General features: G+C 43.9%; 1 protein-coding gene across 3 annotated transcripts in view; it reads left to right on the top strand.

The window, feature by feature from the left end:
- VDR (vitamin D receptor) overlaps nt 1-20,375 on the top strand; it is a 251,234-nt gene that overhangs the window by 155,044 nt on the left and 75,815 nt on the right. For all 3 annotated transcript variants that reach the window (XM_073576675.1, XM_073576673.1, XM_073576674.1), the window contains one exon: nt 3,334-3,464. In XM_073576675.1, the coding sequence (XP_073432776.1) occupies nt 3,334-3,464 (131 nt within the window). The remainder of the gene's footprint in view (nt 1-3,333; nt 3,465-20,375) is intronic.

Raw genomic sequence — 20,375 nt, 5'->3', positions numbered from 1 at the left:
TATTTATAATCTTGTGGTTCTCACACACACATAAAGGAGGTTGTACAGTAATGCCAGAGTGGAAAATGGAATAGCATCTGCTTTAAATAACCAATATTTTTCCTCCTCACTGCGGTGAATCTCCTTTCCAAGTACACTCGTGGTTATTATGAACAACAAGACTTCCAGAGCGGAGGCATTTATAGACATTTATGTGGCCCCCTCACAGCAGTTTGTAAAACCAGCCCTTGTCCTCTCATTGGCTCCCAGTGATTTTTATCAGAATTTATGGCTCAAGTCCTATTTTATTTGGTAGGCTCAGTAATAGCGCCTCGCCAGCCTGCAATGTTGGTGTTTGTCAGTGGGCTCAATTTCCTGTTTTGTTATTGCTGTATATTATTGATTTTATTTTTACCAAGGGAACATTTTGTATCATTGCACTTATGATGCGGCATTAACATAGTGCTTTTGCCTAAAATAGCAAATACATTTTTTGCTGATTTATGAGTACACTATATAGAGTATTTCGACCTCGGCTTTTGATGTTTTTTTTTTTTCATGAGACATGTTGCTGGGAAAAAATGGGATAAAATGTAACCTTCAAGAGAATAACAAGGATGACCTGCCGTGCCCCTCTCCTATTATATGTGCATTTACAGTACATCCGTTTCCTCTTATGGTCCCTTTCATGTTAAATGACTGTCGGATGAACCTCTCCATACACAGGAATGCTTGTCTTGGCTGAGTGCTTCTGTGTTTTCCATTAGAGTTGAGCGAATTTTTCAATATTTGGTTCGGATTACGTTCACCGGCGAATCAATGGGAGTCGAAATGAGGAAATATGTTCGGAAAAGATCGTCAAACATAAATTCCGCAGGAATAGGCTACCAATGTGGCCCGAATATGGCAAATTCGGATTTGTCAATTGTTTCCGAACATGTTCGCTCAACTCTACTCTCTATGTGAGAGCCTCTGCCAGATTCCTCCAACAGTGACTTTTCAAGAGTGAGAACAAATGGATCAGTCTTTCGAAATCCAACAAATCAGGTCCTTCCCTTCTCGGCATCATTAGACTGTTCACCGATTCTGCTGATACAGGAGGGTTCAGATGACTTAATTTAGATTCCTTGCAATTTCCCATTATAATAAACAGATTATATTGAAGGAAGATTATGACCACTGATCACCTCGCTGATTTTGCTCTAGACTCACTTTAAACCACTTGGTCTGGATGTTAAAAAAGCAACAAAAAAAACAAATTAGTTAAAAAGCAGTACAGTTTTTGCAGATATAAAACTGATTTGAAATTTCAGGACTGGACTGACCAGCGGATTGTCTTGTGGGCCCACCTCATACCGTAACGGGCCCCCATAAAGGCAGCAGAAAACAGCTGTACTTGAAGTTGGATTGGAGCCCATCCCTTACACGGCAGCTTCAGAATGGGAATATTGGGGCATATACAACAATCCTGCCTAATATTTAGATCTAACCTTGGACTAGGCAGTCTGAAAGTGCTCCACATTTACCACAGTGGATGATGCTTGATGAAACAACCCTTTAAACCGACCCAATCGATGGCTTAACCTGTTATTGGTTAACTTAATTTGTCAATATTTTGTCCAGAAGATTTATCAATTTTGATGCACATTGTTGCATTTCAGTCCACACCCCTTTACACAAACCACACTCCTTTCTACTAAGTTACACCTACTTGGTCATTATAAAAATTGCTAATAATTATGCAGCCGTATGTGCCTTTTCTGTGTTTTTTTCTTAGGATATCTCTCCCGTTGGGTGCCAATTCATTCCCATTAGAGGGCCCAAGATGCGCAGTCTAACTGAACAATCTATACTAATCCAGTAATGGAAGATAATAGTGGATAACATTGCTCGAAGCATTGAGAACTCAACCACTCAGCTCTCATAGTAGTGAGGAAGCCATGAAAATCATTTCTCTGCCATGTTCAGCTGATGGCCACATTCGCACATTTAGTATTTGGTCGGTATTTTACATCAGTATTTGTAAGCCAAAACCAGGAGAGGAACAATTAGAGGAAAAATATAATAGAAACCCGTCACCACTTCTGTATTTATCACCTATCCCTGATTTTGGCTTACAAATACTGATGGAATATACTGACTAAATACTGAACGTGCGAACGTGGCCATATCCAGAAATAAGACACCAACACCATATACTCATATGTATTAACCCGGCAGCACAACACATATCAAGAGCAAGAAGTACAAGGCAAATAATTGAGTTAAACCACATCTCAGTACATGTAAAATGAAATACACAGATGATATTAGTATAGAGACCATACAGTAAATATCCATAAATGTTGGTGCGTAGCACAGCTATCAAAAACTACTGTGTAGTTATTTCTTCTGATTCTGTTCTGTTGTCCTCCTTCAGTGAAAGGTATAGAAACCATAACCATCAGATGATTTTATTCCTGCTTTTATATTTCGACATCAGTATGTTTTTGCTGTCAGTTATTCAATAATATTATCTCTCACCGGCAAAATACCAATGTACAAAAGTTCTAAAAGATATTGGTGAAATATCGTCAGGCTATGCTCACACTCCCATTTACACATTCCTTTTATCTGTCCCCTTTTAGGAACAGACACATGCAACTAGTACCTAAAATGGATCAAATACATAACTGATGCAAGTAGAATTACAGGGCCCACATTTATTATTAGGGGGGTTCTTTTATGTGTACATTCTTAAAACAGAATAAAAAGCTCAAAATGAAGAACTGTCTCTGTCTTCCACTCAGAAATCAGGCACACACCGGAGCCCAGATGGATCCTACAACAATCAATGTGATCCCTCTGCTTTGCATCAATTACGCAAACAATTTTTCCATGTATGCGAAAAGTGGACCAATTACTTTGATCAGAGTTTGATTAGAGCATGCTCCAAGGATCATCAGTTTTCTTGAACGTATTAAAATAAAAAAAAAAAAGTTCTCCACCTTCTCCTTTCTGACAGCCCATGCTGTCTGACTGTGGTCCAGTTTTTTTCACGAACCCATAGACTTGCATTGCCGATTTTTGATCCAACCTTGGATCAAAATTGGACGTGTCTCCGTGATTTTCCGCAGAGATCTCTGTCCACGGAAAATCACGAACCTTTGAATAGCTCCATAGACTACCACAGTTAAGAGTGCTATCCGTGAAAACATGCAAGCTAGCTCTTTTGAATATTACATGTAATTCCGTTTTGAGGAAATCAACAAATGGAATGTCTGCATGGACGTGTGACTGTAGCCTTATATTACAGTAACTGATTTGGGCCTGGTTTCCCTTTTTGATTTTAGTTTTTGTGTTCTATTTTTTTAGGAGAAGCATGAAGAGGAAAGCGGTTTTCACTTGTCCCTTTAATGGCGACTGTAGAATAACCAAAGATAATAGACGGCACTGCCAGGCCTGTCGACTGAAGCGCTGCATTGATACAGGAATGATGAAGGAATGTAAGTAAAAGCTACAGAGTCTGATGACACGTTTTTGAGAGGTCGGAGCTCGTGGAGTAGGAAATGTGACCTCGTTATTGTGACTGACGTGACATTAGTATGTGTTAATGTTTGTGGATTGGTACACGCCGTTGTTTGAGAAGGCTTTATTCTCAAAATAACTGTAGAAACTTTAGTTTTAATTGTAGAAAGCCAATGATGACCCTTGATTGCTTTCCCCGAGCTTTATTGTTAACAAGCAAGATGGAAAAAAAAAGCTCTGCATTCAATACAAACTTGAAAATAAAAGATACTTTCTACTGGACATCGTAAGCGAACATGTTTGTGAAAGTAAAAAAAAAAAAAAAAAACATTTCAAGGTCAGGCTAAGGAATAAGGAAGAGCAGATGATGTAAAACACAGAAGATTCAGTTTTTTATATAAATATACAAAATATCTAAAATATAAAGTATTGTGTAAGCCTGTGATCTGATTCAGTAGTATACCAGTTCATTAGCAAACACACATCCATGACCATAGACTTCATTCACTGAAACAGTTTCCGTAAAGTTAATCAGTAAACCTAGTTATAAAGTGCTCATTTATTAAAGGACAGTAATCTAGACAGATAAAAATAGAGACTGACATGGAAAGTTTTTTGTTGCCAAAAAGTCACGTTTTGAATGTTTCGTAATTGTTAATACCTGGATTTAAATGAAAAGCAGAATTTACTGTCATTTCCAACATTTGTAAACAAATTTTACTTTGCAATTCGACATGAAAAGTTTAGTAATTATTTTGTTGTATTTAGTATTGACTGTTTTACATATCTGCCCACCTACCAAATCGCTACACCATCGCTAAGCCAGAGGGTGTTATGGAGGCAATACTGTGTCTATACCTGCTATAACTGAACTACTCCACATGTTAAGGGCTCGTGCAGACGACTGTATTATTGGTCCAAGTGCGATCCAACAAAACAGCTAATCGCACTCAGGCCAATGTTAGTCTGTGGGGCCGTGCACATGTCCGACTATCCGAGGAAAAAAATCACAGCATGTTCCATTTGCATCGCACTCGGCCATGCAAGTCAGTTAGTCTGTGGGAAAATCGGAAAACACTAGGAAGACATCTGAGTCCGATTTTCACGGATTGAAAGAAACTTCTAATCTGAGAACATCGGATCACAATGTGATCAAACTCGGATCGGAGTGTGATTACCATAATCAGTTCGATTCTCTCAGATGAGAGAAAATACGGTCGTGTGACCCTAGTCTAATACTTATTTATTGTTATTTGCTAAAACTTCTTGAGTAAGAATCCCTTAACCCCTTTACCCCCCAAGGCTGTTTCACCTTCCTGACCAGGCCAAATTTTACAATTCTGACCACTGTAACTTTGAGGCTATAACTCTGGAACGCTTCAATGGATCCCACTGATTCTGAGACTGTTTTTTCATGACATACGGTACATTATATCATGATAGTGGTAAAAGTAGTTCGATATAACTTGTGTTTATTTGTGAAAAAAACAAATTTGGCAAAAATTAAGAAAATTTAGCAATTTTTGAACTTTTAATTCTTATGCCCTTAAATCAGAGAGACATGTCACACAAAATAATTAATAAATAGCATTTCCCACGTGTCTGCTTTACATAAGCACAAGATTTGAAACATACAGTGCCTTGCGAAAGTATTCGGCCCCCTGGAACTTTTAAACCTTTTCCTACATACCATGCTTCAAACATAAAGAACCCAAATGTAAATTTTTGGTGAAGAATCAACAACAAGTGGGACACAATTGTGAAGTTGAACGAAATGTATTGGTTATTTTAAATTTTTGTGGAAATTCAAAAACTGAAAAGTGAGGCGTGCAATATTCAGCCGCTTTAACTTAATATTTTGTTGCGCCACCTTTTGCTGCGATTACAGCTGCAAGTCGCTATCAGTTTTGTACATCGAGAGACTGAAATTCTTGCCCATTCTTCCTTGGCAAACAGCTCGAGCTCAGTGTGGTTTGATGGAGATCATTTGTGAACAGCAGTTTTCAGCTCTTTCCACAGATTCTCGATTGTATTCAGGTCTGGACTTTGACTTGGCCATTCTAACACCTGGATATGTTTTTGTGAACCATTCCATTGTAGATTTTGCTTTATATTTGGGATCATTGTCTTGTTGGAAGACAAATCTCCGTCCCAGTCTCAGGTCTTTTGCAGACTCCAACAGGTTTTCTTCAACAATGGTCCTGTATTTGGCTCCATCCATCTTCCCATCAGTTTTAACCATCTTCCCTGTCCCTGCTGAAGAAAAGCAGGCCCAAACCTGCCACCACCATGTTTGACAGTGGGGATGGTGTGTTCAGGGTGATGAGCTGTGTTGCCTTTAAGCCAAACATATCATTTGGCATTGTTGCCAAAAAGTTTGATTTTGGTTTCATCTGACCAGATCCCCTTCTTCCACATGTTGGGTGTGTCACCCAGGTGGCTTGTTGCAAACTTTAAAATACACTTTTTATGGATATCTTTGAGAAATGGCTTTCTTCTTGCCACTCTTCCATAAAGACCATATTTGTGCAGTGTACGACTGATTGTTGTTCTATGGACAGACTGTCCCACCTCAGCTGTAGATCTCTGCAGTTCATCCAGAGTGATCATGGGCCTCTTGGCTGCATCTCTGATCAGTCTTCTCTTTGTTTGAGATGAAAGTTTAGATAGACAGCTGGGTCTTGGTAGATTAGCAGTGGTATAATACTCCTTCCATTTCAATATGATCGCTTGCACAGTGCTCCTTGGGATGCTTAAAGTTTTGGAAATCATTTTGTACCCAAATCCGGCTTTAAACTTCTCCACAACAGTATCACGGACCTGCCTGTTGTGTTCCTTGTGACATCGGCGGCTATGCCCGCCGATGCCCCTCCTGCGGCTGCGCGCCCCGCAGCGTTCCCTTACCTGCGCGCTCCCGTCCGGGCGCGCGCCCGTCGCACGTTCGTCCTCACTGCGGCTCCTGGCACCCGCCCCCTACCACGTGCACGCCCCCTCCCGCTCTCTCTCTCCAGCGGTGGGCGGCGCTGAGGAGCTGGACTGTGGACGCACTTCCGGGGGTTAGTATATTTCAGGCGTCCTCGCTGTTAGGAGGACGCCTGATGATTGTGTAGTATCTGCACCCTCTGGCCACTACAGTATCCCTGTAGTTCTTTGTTCTCTGCCTTGTTCTCCGCCAGGGCTCTCAGGCTCTGCCTCCCTGCCGTACTCGGCCCCCTTGTCTTGCCCTTCCCCGGCCTCTCCAGGCGCTGCTTCCTTTCTATCCTCTGTGCCCCTCTCCTCTGGCTCCTGCCAGTCCTGGCCCGTCCTTTTGCCATTTCCCGTATTGTGCTTCCCTCTGTGCCTCCGGTCCCCGTTTGTATCTCAGTCCTCCGTCTCCCGAGCCCCCTTAGGTCCGTGGAGCCGTCCCTCTTGGTTCCGGCTGTCGCGCCTCCGTCCTCTGTGGCCCTGCCCCAAACGATCCCTGTATAGGGGTCGGTCTTCACCTGGCGTGCTCGGCCCAGGGGCTCCGGATCCGCGATCCAGAGGGTCCACTCTCTGACGTAGTTTCACCGTAAACACTATAGTATCATCAGGCCATGGACCCCGCCGGTGCCGCGGCTGCCACCCAAAAAGAACTGCTTTTCTTAAGAGAGAATCAGACCCGAATTATGTCATTCATGAAGTCCATGGACTCCCGGCTCTCTGCTCTGCAAACCGCTGACCCAGCGCATGCACCTCTTAGTCAGCCTCCAGCAGGAGCTCGCGCAGCAGCGCGATGCGCAATCTCACATTTTGGGGTATATGGCGTCCGTGGATGATCGGCTGCTTTCTTTGCAGTCCTCTGCGGCCGTTTCTACCCAAGCTCGGGACGCCGTCTCATTCCCTCCTCCTCGTCTTGGAAAGCCGCCTAGGTACTCTGGGGACCCAAAATTGTGTAGGGGATTCTTAAACCAGTGCAGATTGCACATTGATCTTCTGCCCCAACAATACCCCATGGACCGTGCTAAAGTGGCTTTTATAGTGTCCCACCTTGAGGGAGAGGCATTGGCTTGGGTGAATCCGTTGTGGGAGAGGGATGACCCGGTGGTGACTAATATCCAGAGTTTTTTGGAACCATTCCGTAAGGTGTTTGATGAACCCGGACGTCTTGCTTCCTCTACAGAGGCCCTTTTTAACCTCTGTCAGGGGTCCCTTACGGTAGGGCAATACGCCATCCGGTTCCGGACCTTGTCCTCGGAGCTGGGGTGGAATAATGAAGCCCTGGTCGGTGCCTTTTGGAGAGGTCTTTCTGGTAAAATTAAGGATGAGTTGGCCGGGCGTGATCCCCCTACTACCCTAGAAGATCTCATCTCTGGCTACTCGTATTGACCTGCGTTTTCAGGAACGCGCGAGAGAGTCAGCCAGGGAGAGGAGGCCTTTTAGATTATACCAAGCTCCCATTCCTTGCGCTGTTGCTCCCCCTAGTAACTCTGCTCCCGAGCCTATGCAGGTGGATCGCATCAAGCTATCCGAACAACGGCGCAAGGAGAGGATGACTAAGGGACTCTGTTTATATTGTGGAGGGGCCAATCACTTTGTACGCACTTGTCCTGAGAGACCGGGAAACGCATCCGCCTAGGCCAGGTAGGAGAGGGCCCCCTAGGTGATCAGACCCCCTCTCTTCCACTTACCCTTTCAGCTCTGCTTATTACAGGTCGGGGGCGTGGCTCCGTGGAGGCGTGTGTGGACTCGGGCGCAGCAGGCAACTTCATCCGCCAGGAAGAGGTTGACAAACTCCGGATTCCTGTGGTCGTTTTAAGTAATCCCCGAGCTATCACCTCCGTCGATGGCAAACCTCTGCCTGGACTCATTACCACGGTTACCACTGAAGTAAAGCTACAAATTGGCGCACTTCACTCCGAGAAGATTGCCTTTTACGTCCTGCCTCAACTTTCCCACGCCATTCTCTTGGGACTACCTTGGCTTAGGCGGCATGAGCCAGTTGTCGACTGGCGTTCCGGGGAGATCTTGCGCTGGGGGCACACCTGCCATGCAAACTGTCTGCATACCCTTGTTCGTTCCCATTCTCAGCCCAGACCAACGGATCTCCCGGGTCTTCCAGTCCCATACCACGCCTACTTTGATGTTTTCTGCAAGAAGGAAGCGGATTCCCTGCCTCCGCACCGGTCCTATGACTGTCCAATCGACCTGATTCCCGGAGCTGTTCCTCCCAGAGGTAGAACGTACCCTCTTTCTCCTGCCGAGACCTCTGCCATGACGGAATATATTCATGAAAACCTGTCCAAGGGGTTTATCCGGAAGTCCACCTCTCCTGCGGGCGCAGGTTTTTTCTTCGTCCGGAAGAAAGACGGATCACTGCGGCCTTGTATTGATTACCGGGGCCTAAACAGTATCACCGTTAAAAATCGATACCCGCTTCCGTTGATTCCGGAGCTCTTTGACTGGCTGAGAGGAGCTCGAATCTTCACAAAGTTAGATCTGCGAGGGGCCTACAATTTGGTCCGGATCCATGCTGGGGATGAATGGAAAACGGCCTTCAATACCCGTGACGGGCATTACGAATACTTAGTCATGCCTTTCGGCCTTTGCAATGCCCCAGCTGTGTTTCAGGAATTTATCAACGAGGTGTTCCGGGATCTACTCTATTCCTGTGTGGTCATCTATCTAGACGACATTCTCGTTTTTTTGCCTGATCTGCCCTCCCATCCCAAGAGCGTACGCTTGGTCTTGCATCGCCTTCGAGAGAACCAACTTTACGCCAAGATTGAGAAATGCCTTTTTGAGCAGACGTCGCTGCCCTTCTTGGGTTATATCGTCACCGATTCCGGTCTGAAGATGGATCCCGAAAAACTCAGTGCGGTTCTCAAGTGGCCCCGTCCAGTGGGGATAAAAGCCATCCAGCGGTTCCTTGGCTTCACAAATTATTACCGGCAATTCGTGCCTCATTTTTCTTCGGTTACCAAACCCATCACGGCCTTGACTCGCAAGGGAACGAAGCCCAACAGCTGGTCCCCCGAAGCGGAAAACGCCTTCCTGGCACTGAAACATTCTTTTGCATCGGCACCCATTTTGCATCGGCCTGTGACCAGCAGGCCCTTCGTCCTAGAGGTAGATGCCTCCTCCACTGGAGCGGGGGCGGTCCTGTCCCAGCAGGCTTCATCCGGACGGCTGGTTCCTTGCGGCTTCTTTTCTAAAGCCTTTTCGCCTGCGGAGTGCAACTACTCCATTGGAGACCGAGAACTACTTGCCATTAAGATGGCCTTGGCTGAATGGCGGTATTTACTCGAGGGGGCTGTACATCCCTTCACCATCCTCACGGACCACAAGAACCTGGCTTACCTGCAGTCTGCCCAAAGACTCAATGCCCGGCAAGCCAGGTGGGCCCTGTTTTTCTCCCGCTTCGACTTTCAACTTCACTTTCGACCTGGTAATAGGAACTTCAAGGCCGATGCCCTTTCCAGGTCGTTACAGTCATCGGAGAGGGATGAAGTCCCATCCTATATTATCGAGCCTACCAAGATGATCACCGTGGCCCCTGTGAAGTTTTCCATTTCTCCGCCTGGTAAAACCTTCGTTCCTCAAGGCAGACGTACAGAGGTATTGCGCTGGGGGCATTCCTCCAAAGTTGCTGGACACGTTGGGGCTAAGAAGACTCTCTTGCTGCTGTCCCGGTACTACTGGTGGCCCACGCTTCGCCAGGATGTGACGGACTATGTAGCCTCGTGCACAATCTGTGCCCAGAACAAAGTGGCTAGGGCTCTGCCCGCCGGTCTTCTCCACCCTTTGCCAGTTCCTGAGGCCCCCTGGCAACAGATCGCCATGGATTTTGTGACTGATTTACCCTGCTCAGCGGGATGTACCACCATCTTGGTCGTAGCAGATCGTTTTTCCAAGATGGCCCACTTCGTTCCCTTACCGGGACTGCCGTCCGCCCCGAAGTTGGCTGAGATCTTCATCCACCAGATCTTCAGGTTGCATGGTCTTCCTCAGAGGATTGTGTCGGATCGGGGGGTCCAATTCACCTCTCGCTTCTGGAGGGCCTTCTGCCGGCTTATGGGTACATCTCTCGACTTCTCCTCCGCATACCATCCTCAGACCAACGGGCAAGTGGAGCGAATTAATCAGGTGTTAACCACCTTCCTACGCCACTTCTCCAACGCCCATCAGGACAATTGGGTCACGCTCCTACCTTGGGCTGAATTCTCACACAATTACCACCCCAGCGAATCTACCTCCAAGTCTCCTTTCTTCGTGGTAACCGGTCAAAACCCAGGTATTCCGTTACCATTTTCCACGTCTACGGGAGTGCCCGCAGCTGATTCCCTCGCAAAGGAGTTCTCCCGGATTTGGAGGGAGACCAGGGAAGCACTCAAGGTTGCCAAGAACCGAATCAAGAAACATGCAGACAAAAGACGAAGGGATGTGCCTCCATACCATCCAGGTGACAAAGTCTGGCTTTCAACTCGACATATCCGCCTGAGAGTTCCCTCCTACAAGTTGAGTCCTCGATACATTGGGCCGTTTGAAGTGATTGGACGCATTAATGAAGTGGCTTATAAGCTGAGGTTGCCTGCTTCGCTCCGGGTTCCCAACGCTTTCCATGTCTCGCTCTTGAAACCCGTAGTCCTGAATCGGTTCCAACCAGTTTCCATCGTCCCTCCTTCACCTGTTATCTCGGACAACGTCTTTGAGGTCAAGGACATCTTGGCTATGAAAAGAGTCAGGGGTAAGACCCTTTTCTTATCGATTGGGAGGGTTTCGGCCCCGAGGAGAGGTCCTGGGAGCCTCGAGAAAGCATCAACGCTCCCCGGATTCTGAAAAGATTTTTGGCCAATTTTAGTAGAGGAGGACGTAAGGGGGGGGTACTGTGACATCGGCGGCTATGCCCGCCGATGCCCCTCCTGCGGCTGCGCGCGCCGCAGCGTTCCCTTACCTGCGCGCTCCCGTCCGGGCGCGCGCCCGTCGCACGTTCGTCCTCACTGCGGCTCCTGGCACCCGCCCCCTACCACGTGCACGCCCCCTCCCGCTCTCTCTCTCCAGCGGTGGGCGGCGCTGAAGGGCTGGACTGTGGACGCACTTCCGGGGGTTAGTATATTTCAGGCGTCCTCGCTGTTAGGAGGACGCCTGATGATTGTGTAGTATCTGCACCCTCTGGCCACTACAGTATCCCTGTAGTTCTTTGTTCTCTGCCTTGTTCTCCGCCAGGGCTCTCAGGCTCTGCCTCCCTGCCGTACTCGGCCCCCTTGTCTTGCCCTTCCCCGCCCTCTCCAGGCGCTGCTTCCTTTCTATCCTCTGTGCCCCTCTCCTCTGGCTCCTGCCAGTCCTGGCCCGTCCTTTTGCCATTTCCCATATTGTGCTTCCCTCTGTGCCTCCGGTCCCCGTTTGTATCTCAGTCCTCCGTCTCCCAAGCCCCCTTAGGTCCGTGGAGCCGTCCCTCTTGGTTCCAGCTGTCGCGCCTCCGTCCTCTGTGGCCCTGCCCCAAACGATCCCTGTATAGGGGTCGGTCTTCACCTGGCGTGCTCGGCCCAGGGGCTCCGGATCCGCGATCCAGAGGGTCCACTCTCTGACGTAGTTTCACCGTAAACACTATATTCCTTGGTCTTCATGATGCTATCTGTGCATCAAACAGAACCCGGAGACTATCACAGAGCAGGTGCATTTATACGGAGACTTGATTACACACAGGTGGATTATATTTATCATCATTAGTTATTTATGTCAACATTGGATCATTCAATGATCCACAATGAACTTCTGGAGTGAGTTTGCTGCACTGAAAGTAAAGGGGCTGAATAATATTGCACGCCCCACTTTTGAGTTTTTTAACTTCCACAAAAAATTGAAAAACCAATAAATTTTGTTCAACTTCAAAATTGTGTTCCACTTGTTGATTATTCACCAAAAATTTACATTTGGTATCTTTGTTTGAAGCATGATATGTGGGAAATAGTTGAAAAGTTCCAGGGGGCCGGATACTTTCGCAAGGCACTGTAATTCTTTTTCTTTAGGAAGTTAGAAGGGTTAAAAGTTGATCAGCTATTTCTCATTTTTCCAACAAAATTTACAAAACCATTTTTTAGGGACCACATCACATTTGAAGTGACTTTGAGAGGGTCTATGTGACATAAAATACCCCAAAGTGACACCATTCTAAAAACTGCAACCCTCAAGGTGCTGAAAACCACATTCAAAAAGTTTATCAACCCTTTAGGTTCTTCACAGGAATTAATGAAATGTGGAAGGAATAATGAACATTGTGGGGGAAAGCACTGTTTTTGCTCACGGCAGGGCTCGGAAGGGAAAGCGCGTCATATGACTTTTTTAATGTAAAATTTGCTGGAATATTTAGCGGGCGCCATGTCGAGTTTGGTGACCCCATTCTGGAAATTAGACCCCTCAGGAAACTTATCTAGATGTGTGGTGAGCACCTTGAATCCCCAGGTCCTTCAAAGAAGTTTGCACCCTACTCTGGATTTCCATCTAATTCTCTGCGTGACGTGATTCAGATGAAACCCCCGAAGGATCCTTTCACTATGAGGCAGCAGAGTTACTCTGGATTCCATTTAGCCTCTGTTCAGCGGTGTCCTTTTCGGAAGTGCATAAAACTGGCAGAGCGGGCTTTTATGCATGCCTAAAAAGACGGTCACTGCCGGGTCCCAGGTCAGACGATGACCACAGTTCCTCCATCTGCCTCATTATATGGAATCTTCCACCGGGGGTTCTGTCTGAATCATGTATTTCAGAGATTTACAAGGAAACTCAGCATAGAGCGATAAATGTGCGCTGAGCCTTACTGCGATCTTTGGGAGGCAGAATGAAAAAATCAACAGCAAGTGAAGAGTTGGTTTTATTTATTTTCTACGCTGTTCCTCGTGTGGTATAAGTGATTAGGTGACTTTATTCTTCGGGTTGGTGCAATTACAGTGATATTAGATTTATACAGTTTTTTCTGTTTGGCTGCTTTTTGTTGCAAAACCTATTGCATTGCCATATTTTGAGTGCTATAATTTTTCTATATTTCTGCTGACAGTCATGTGAGGTCTTGGTTTTTTGCAGAGCAAGTTGACGTTTTTATTGGTGCCATTTTCGGGCGCATGACGTTTTTTGATCGCTTTCTATTCCGGTTTTTGGGAGGCAGAATGAACAAAAACACAGGATCAGTAATAGTTTTGAATAAACAAAAAACTTGTAATTCAGGAATAGTTTATTTTGGAGGAGGTGTATATGCCTTTCCGCATGTGATAAAATTGATAAGGCAGCTTTTATGCTTCGGGTCAGTACGAATACAGCGATACCACATGTATATTGTTTTTTGTATGTGTTGGCACTTTTACATAAAAACTATTTTATATAAAATAATTATTTTTCCATTATTCTGAGAACTAATAACTTTTTTTTTTCCTGCGGATGGAGCTGTATGATGGCTTGTTTTTTTTGCAGGACAAGATGATGTTTTCAGAGATGCCATTTTTATTTACATTGGTCTTTTTTCATACTTTGTATTCCACTTTTTGTTCGGCGGTATGATGAAAAAGCCTAGTTTATTGCTTTTTTATTTTTGTTCACTGAAGGGGTTAACTTGTGGGACAGTTTTATAGATTGAGTTGTTCCAACGCCGCGATACCACATATCTGTACTTTCTTTGTCTATTTTTTTTTTCCTAAAATGATTTATTTATGGGTACAACATAATGTATGTATGTGTGTGTGTGTGTATGTATGTATATATATATATATTTATATAATATATATATATATATTATATTTAAAAATGTTTACAAAATTTATTTTATATACTTATTTACTTGGTCCCACTATGGGACTTTTACTTTCAACAGTCTGAGTTCATTAGAGCTGTCAGCCAGATAAATTTGTTAGCTCATGCACTGTAAGAACTATCGTATAGACCTATAAAGCCCTCCTTAACTCGGGCATCAAAATATTTACTAAACTGTTTGTCATTCGTTTAATTCTTGCCTTTTCCGATTCATAAAGATAGAGTAGGTTTTATTCCATTTAGACAAGGCGGTGATGGTACCAAGTGAGCAATTGACCTTATAGATATATACCAAAACTCCAAAGACCCTGCTCTCCTCTTCTGCTTAGAAGCGCAGAAAGCGTTTACCCTCTACTGGCTATTCAAGCTTTAAACTGTTGAAGTATACGCTATAAAGGGTCCCTTTCTAGACTATCGAAAGTCTATACTCCAAGCCCTCTGCAACAATTAGGTTTGCCCATAGTTCTCCCAAAGTATTATAAGGAACGGCACCATAAAGGGGTACACACTATCTTCACTGCTCTTTCTCCTGGGCATTGAACCCCTTGCCACTGCCGTGCGATTAAACCCAGATATCTAAGGGGTCCGGGTAAAAGATGGAGAATTCAAACTCTCCCTGTTTGCAGATGACATTCTTCTAACGCTCACCAATCTCCATCTTTATTTGCAAGCCTACATTCCCTTCTGTTAGAATTTGGTAAGTTGTTAGGGTTACTAAACACACACAACTAAAACAGAAGCTCTCCCAGATACCCAACCGAATGTCCTCCGAAATAACTTGGAAGGACGATACTCTTAAGTATTTAGGAATTAACCTTCTGTAAGGGAGGGCCAGGAACATAGTCGTAACCTGTACTCTGGTGGCAGCTACACCCAGCCCTTCCCCTACATGAAACAATACTATTCTGCCTTCATTATTATACCTGCATTTCCAGATCCATCTTCACCCGGGCACCTCCCAGGCCACAACGGTCCCCCTTCTAGGCAGTCTGAGACAACTTCAGCACTTTCTTTACTTAGGATCTCGCACGTTACATCCACAGTTGGTACATCATAACATTTGCTTTGCTTCCTGATCTTTCCCTTGCTTGTTGTCACTTCTGAGCAGTACACGCCCGGACCAGACCGTACTTGACTGCTTCCCAGTTCCTTCCAGGTCTGATCTCACTACAATGACATTTCTTTCAGCCTGTTTCACCCCAGACATGAATTCATCAGTCACTACGTTTGGTGACCCCCAGTAAAGCATCCGGCCCGTCTGTACCAATCTCATCGAAGTGCTAACTCCGTTTATCTCCTTAGTCCAGCCACCTTCTGCCCTAAAAGCATTGGCCCAGGCGGTAAGATGCCACACCTTCCTTTTCCTGTTCAGACCCAATGCTAAGACCCACAGTGGCCGTGGGTAATGTGGGCAATAACGACTTAACGTTACGTGGCTGCCAAGCTGTCTGGGCCTATAGCCCATGTGGACTCTTGGGTGCCCTGGCCCCGTCTGGCTAAACCACTCTTCATCACTAACCTTAACTCTTGGCAGCCCCTCCTACAATTAACTCTCTAAGAACCTACTATTAGGCCCCACTAGTATACCCCCACCTAGTGGCCTGCAACATAATTACAACTACCCAGTCTATGGGGAAACAATATACTAAGAGTGCCCTCCTCTAATGTCCCAATAAAGGGTGTACTAACTTTCCCTGACTGTACATACACAAATGACACATAATATACATGCAATATAATCATACAGGAACATGAAACAATATATACAGTTATCCATACAATGGTAACATATTCAAGTGGCAATACCATAAGTAATGAGCGGTAATACATAATTATACATGTATGACGATCATCCACAGCTGTGATGAGGGGATATAAGGGAGAGTGGGACAGAACATGCCATCACAGCCCCCCGACGAAGCCCACGCGAAACGCGCGTAGGGGCTACACGTGTGGCATACTAATGAGCTATGTGTAAGCGCTTTTGAATAGGTTTTCATTGTGTGGCCTCTAAACTATGATTTCGAGCTATTATGCCGTGATGGTTCATTACTACGAGGGGGTCACTCGGTGGGACTCTTTGGATATCTGAAAGAAAGACTTGAAGCACTGGCACTTTATTTATCTCTGTATATCCATTATATACATTCCATTGCCCTTAGTATTGCTGCATGTGTGTTTTTTCTGTACCTGAATTCCTTATCATATGAAGCTCTGCTATTATGTGACCCGTCTTTATGTATTTTTTTGTTTATATTATTAATCTTTGAGAATAAAACTATTTTAATTATTTTCCTTGGTGGATGTCTTTACTCCAAGTGTTTTTGTATACAAAGTATTGGGAGTTATTCCACAGCTAGTGCATGTTATGGGGTGGTCACCATGGGTCAGGGCCACCTGTAATTATATGTTCACTGCCCTTGAAATTTTGTTTGCTATAATTATACATGTAGCAGTACCGCAGCCAATAATCATAAAAACACGTCTGTAAACATTAACCCCTTTCCTACATTAGACATACTATTCCGTCCATGTGACCTGGGACCTAAGTCCCAAGGACGGAATAGTACGTCTAGCGTGATCAGCGGCGCTCACGGGGGGAGCGCCGCTGATCGCGGCTGGGTGTCAGCTGATTATCACAGCTGACACCCTGCTAGCACTATGTGTCAGGGGCAGTCACGGACCGCCCCCGGCACACTGCGATCAAACATGATCGCAGTGTACCGGCAGCATAGGAGAGAAGCGTGCAGGGAGGAGGCTCCCTCCGTGCTTCCCTGAGACCCCCGGAGCAGCGCGACGTGCTGCGCTGCTCTGGGGGCCTCCTTCCCTGCAGGTCCCCGGATCCAATATGGCGGCGGGGACCTGCAGGGAGCCGGCTTCCTCAATGCCTGCAGAGCGCAGGCATGAGGACGCCTTCTGCATGGCCTGTGTCAGATCACTGATCTGTCACAGCGATCTGTGATGTGACAGATCAGCGATCTGTCACATGACAGTGATGTCTCCCCTGGAACAATGTAATAAAGTTAAAAAAAAAAGTGTAAAAATAATTTATAAAAAATTGCTAAATTAAAAAAATATTCCCTAATTCATTTTTTGAAATTTAAAAAAAAAGCAATAAAAGTCACATATTTGGTATCGCCGCGTCCATAACCGACCCGCCCTATAAAACTGTCCCACTAATTAACCTCTTAAATCATTTTTTGCTTCCTTTTTTTTTTTTTTTTTTTATCATCATACCGCCGAACAAAAAGTGCAGTAACACGCAATCAAAAAGACGGATATAAATAACCATGAAGTAAAAGAACAGAATAATCCAGCTCTCCGCACTGCCTTGCTGGTAGGATCCAAATCCTGCGCACGGATTTGACTAGGCAGTCAATCAATAGTAGAAAAAAGGGAAGAAAGTTCCAGCGCAAGGAATGGAAAATTAAAAATCCATTTAATTGTGCCAATGCATATTAAAATTCCAGCAGGTACAGCATATCAGTCGGATGACTGCAGAACAACGCGTTTCGACGCCTCAGGTCTTAATCATGTTCTGACATTAAATTCAACCAACTTCCTTATGTTGAATTCTCCCACCTCCAATAATCAGAAACAGATGTGTGGACTGCTCCAAAGGAGCTCCTGATATGGTAATGGTAGGAGAGCCAAACAGAATGGAAGGAAAAACAGTCAGTGTAGACAACATAACATAAATAACATGCATAATATATAATATTCTTTCTTTTTTTTCTCTTTCTTTCCTTTCCCCTCTTTCTCCCTTTTCCTTTTTCCTTTTAAAAGGAGATATAAAAACTCCTAATGTAAAATAAAAAAGATGAATATGAAAATCAATAATTGCAACAACATATTTTAAAGTACATATCACATATTCATGTCCCATAAATAATGTACCATAAATTAAACTACAAAAGGATATGTACCAAAAAAAAAAAAAAAAAAAAAAACCACAATCAAATATATGGGTAAATTCAGTATCCACCAAAACATCATCCCATCATTATTAGGATCAATTCCTGAGAGAGATTTTTTATCCAAATTAAATAAGTATGATGTCTACTGGATACACAAAAATCACATCATCTGAACTGTATCAAAGAGCAGTCTTTTCTCTTCCCTATTTCTCTCCTCCTACCCCTTCTTCCTTTCCTCATTCCTTTCTTTATCCTATTTTTATTTATCAGATTAATATGAAGGGAAAAAAAAAAAAAAAAAATTCTCCAAAAAATTTTTTTTTCTCTCTTTTTCCTTCCTTTCTCTCTTCCCTTCTCTTTTCTCTTTCTTTCTTTTTATTTTATATAAAAATATTTAATAAATCTCTAAATGAGAAAACCCCAACCAATACACGATCCATACAATATATTACAACCCCTGAATGAAAATCTGGGATAAACATATTTAATAATGCAATATAAGATCTTGTCGGCTATTCATTCCATCTGGATATCTTGTGCCCAGGGTGAAGATCCAGAAGGACTCCCTGTTCAAGAGTTTCCTTCTGTGATCTCCACCCCGAATCCGTCTGTGCACCTGTTCTATTCCCATGAAGTAAAAGCCACTAACATCCCCCTTGTGAACTGTGGCAAAGTGCTTTGAAACTGCCGAAACCGCAACAGCATTATGATTAGACACATCTGAGAGATGCCTCCTGATTCTGACCTTCAGGGGTCCCGTGGTGCAACCAGTGTATTGGATGTTACAAATTCTGCATGATATTAAATATACAATGTAGGAGGAATTACAATTTATTAAATTTTTAATGGTAAATGTTTTTTTATTTACCATAGAAAAAAATGTTTTTTCCTTTTTGTGCAAAATTACAGGTTTTACATCTAGCTGCACCACATTTATAAAAACCCTTTAGTGTCATCCATGAGGATCCTTCTGTCTGGCCACTCTCACTTGTAAAAAGACTGGGGGAAAGAATAGTGCTAAGTGTAGGTGCCCGTTTGGCAACATACCTAATATTATTCTGAATCACCTGTTTTAGAATGGGATCCTTATTAAGGATTGGTAGGTATTTTCTCACAATGCTAGTAACCGTATTATACTGATTACTGTAATTGGTTGAAAAGACAATATTATTATTAGTTTTATTTTTCAGATAAGATGATTTATGTTTAAACAGTAAGTCTTCCCTGTTGATTTCACGTACAATTGATTTAGCTCTATTGAGAATCCAGGGACGATACCCCCTCTTGGAAAGCCTGCTGCAAACCTGACTTTCTTCCCTATTGTAATCACTGGATTGGGAGCAGTTTCGTTTTATTCGAATCAGTTCCCCCACCGGAATATTATTCTTGGTCTGTACCGCATGGCAGGAATCTGCCGTTAAGATGGAATTAGTGGCAGTAGGTTTGCGGTAAGGAGTGACTATGACCACATCCGAATCACTAATAGATAAGGTGACGTCCAAAAAATTCATTGTGGTCAAATGATGATAAGAGGTAAATTTTAGATTAAATTCATTAGTATTCAAATATGAAACAAACCCCTGTATACTATCTTCTGGACCACACCAAATCATCAGCAGATCGTCCAAATATCTGCCATACCATAGCAGGCATTTGGAAAATGGATTCTCATCCGAATACAGGAAATCCTCCTCCCACCTCGCCATAACGATATTTGCAAGGGAGGGGGAGAAGCGAGCTCCCATACTAACTCCTCTGCACTGCAAATAAAAAATTTTTTATCAAAAGAAAAATAATTATGCTTTAGGAGAAAATCGATAGATGAGATTAAAAAATCTAAAATAAATAAATATTTATAACTAACCATGGTACCGCTGAAAACGTCATCTTGTCCCGCAAAAAAACGAGCCACCACACAGCGTCATCAGCGAAAAAGTAAAAAAGTTATAGCTCGCAGAATAAAGCGATGCAAAAATAATTATTTTTTATATAAAATTGTTTTCATTGCAGAAAAGCGCCAAAACATAAAAAACGACATAAATGAGGTATCGCTGTAATCTTACTGACCCGAAGAATAAAATCGCTTTATCAATTTTACCTCACGCCGAACGGTGTAAACGCACCTCCCAAAAGAAATTCATGAAACGCTGTTTTTTGTTCATTCTGCGTCCCAAAAATCGGAATAAAAAGCGATCAAAAAATGTCACATGCCCTAAA

This window comes from Dendrobates tinctorius, unplaced genomic scaffold (assembly GCF_039654945.1).
Source record: "Dendrobates tinctorius isolate UK_male_01 unplaced genomic scaffold, ASM3965494v1 ptg000051l, whole genome shotgun sequence".
Taxonomy (NCBI): Eukaryota; Metazoa; Chordata; class Amphibia; order Anura; family Dendrobatidae; genus Dendrobates; species Dendrobates tinctorius.
The sequence above is the reverse complement of the archived record's forward strand: the minus strand, read 5'-3'. Positions and strand labels throughout refer to the sequence as shown.